The 1519-nt window shown below is 53.6% G+C and overlaps 1 protein-coding gene across 1 annotated transcript; it reads right to left on the minus strand.

Moving 5' to 3' along the window:
- Positions 1–894: 894 nt before the first annotated feature.
- Positions 895–1519, minus strand: CRCT1 (cysteine rich C-terminal 1). Its single transcript, XM_080801313.1, has one exon. It carries the CDS (start codon positions 1495–1497, stop codon positions 1207–1209), a length of 291 nt encoding a protein of 96 aa, XP_080657439.1. The 5' UTR covers positions 1498–1519; the 3' UTR covers positions 895–1206.

Genomic DNA, 1519 nt, shown 5'->3' on the forward strand with positions numbered 1-1519 from the left:
TTGTTCCTATTATCACCACCAGTATTACCATCTCCTGCATTCTGAACCAGCCAAGACCACAGGGATGTTGTTCTCCCTGTTTCTTCTTTCCTCAAGTGAGTAGGTAAGATCTAGGCCCACAGGCCTAGGCTTCAGACCTCAGAATGATCCTGCTACCACCATCACAGCCACCTCAAGAGAATGACATTGCCATGCTCTGAGCATGGCCCATCTTACCCTACAGAGTCCCAGAAGTCCATGACTCCTGGTCAGGCCCCAGATGCGTGGATGAGGCCTAAAGAGGGAGCTTCCCAGGCTCCTGGCACGTTCCTCACCCAGCAAGCAAAGCAGTGGATTGATGATCCTCTGTGGCAAAAGAAAGTCTTAGACTGCCTGATTCCAAAGCCTTGGATCTTTGGATCCAAGAACTGCAGATCCAAATCTTTCCCACACAGCAGCTTGTGCAGGGCCTGATGGGCCAGAGGGTGAGCACATCAACCAGAAGGCTCTGGAAAGTTTCCGGGAATACAGCAGAGCAGTTAGGAGTATAAGCCTGGAGTGGGACACCCAGTCTTCTCCATCATCCACTGGCTGAGTGACTCTGAGCAAGTCACTTATCCTTGGTTTCTCTTCTGTAAAATGGGTTAAAAACACCTACCCCCACTGAGTCATTGCAAGAATGCTGTGAAGTGGTGCATGTCACATCAAGTCCTTAGAACACTGTCTGGCTCCATTTGTGATTTCTGCTATCATAATTAAGTACAGGAAGCCACTCTTGTTCAGACATGAATTTGATTTTTCTCCCTTTCAGGTATGCCAAGCCACGGCTAAGTGAGAGGTAGTGGACAGGGTAACAGAACACAGTAATAAACACATGAATGGAAGAACAATGGGAAACAAAGAGTTCTTGAGAGGTAGAAGCTTTATTATGACATGAACATTTATTAAGCACCAACTGTGTGCAAAGCCCTGCCAACGGTAGGGTCCAATATTCCACACATGGTGCTCAGATTCCGGGGGAAAAAAATCACACGGGGGTCAGAGAGTTTGGTGGGCCTGAGAACAGGGTGGGTTTTGGAATATTCAGTGCAGGTAGGTTTGGGGGGTGGGGAAGGAAGGCACACCCCAACCTAGCCCCGGCGGGAGCACAGTGACATGCAGCAGGGACTTGGGTGGGGAAACAGGGCTCAGTGGCAGCCTCAAGCAGCTCACAGGGTGACGGGGGCCTCAGCAGCCACCACAGCAGCCTTGGCTCTGGACGTTGCTGGAGCTCTGGCTGCCACCCCCGCAGCAGCTGCAGCACCCACTTCGACGCTGTCGGCGGCGCCTCCTGGGGAAGCAGCCGCAACCGCTGGAGCCACAGCAGCCTCCAGAGCCACAGCAGCCACCGCCGCTGGAACCACAGCAGCCACAGCAGGAAGACGAGGCTGTGGGTGCAGGAGCGGGACACGGAGCAGGGCCCTGGGAAGACCCCTTGGAAAAGCCTTTGGCGGAAGCCGCGCTCTGCTGGGAGGACATGGTGGAGCTCAGCTCGTCACAG

The sequence above is a fragment of the Martes martes genome (genome assembly GCF_963455335.1).
Source record: "Martes martes genome assembly, chromosome: 4".
Taxonomy (NCBI): Eukaryota; Metazoa; Chordata; class Mammalia; order Carnivora; family Mustelidae; genus Martes; species Martes martes.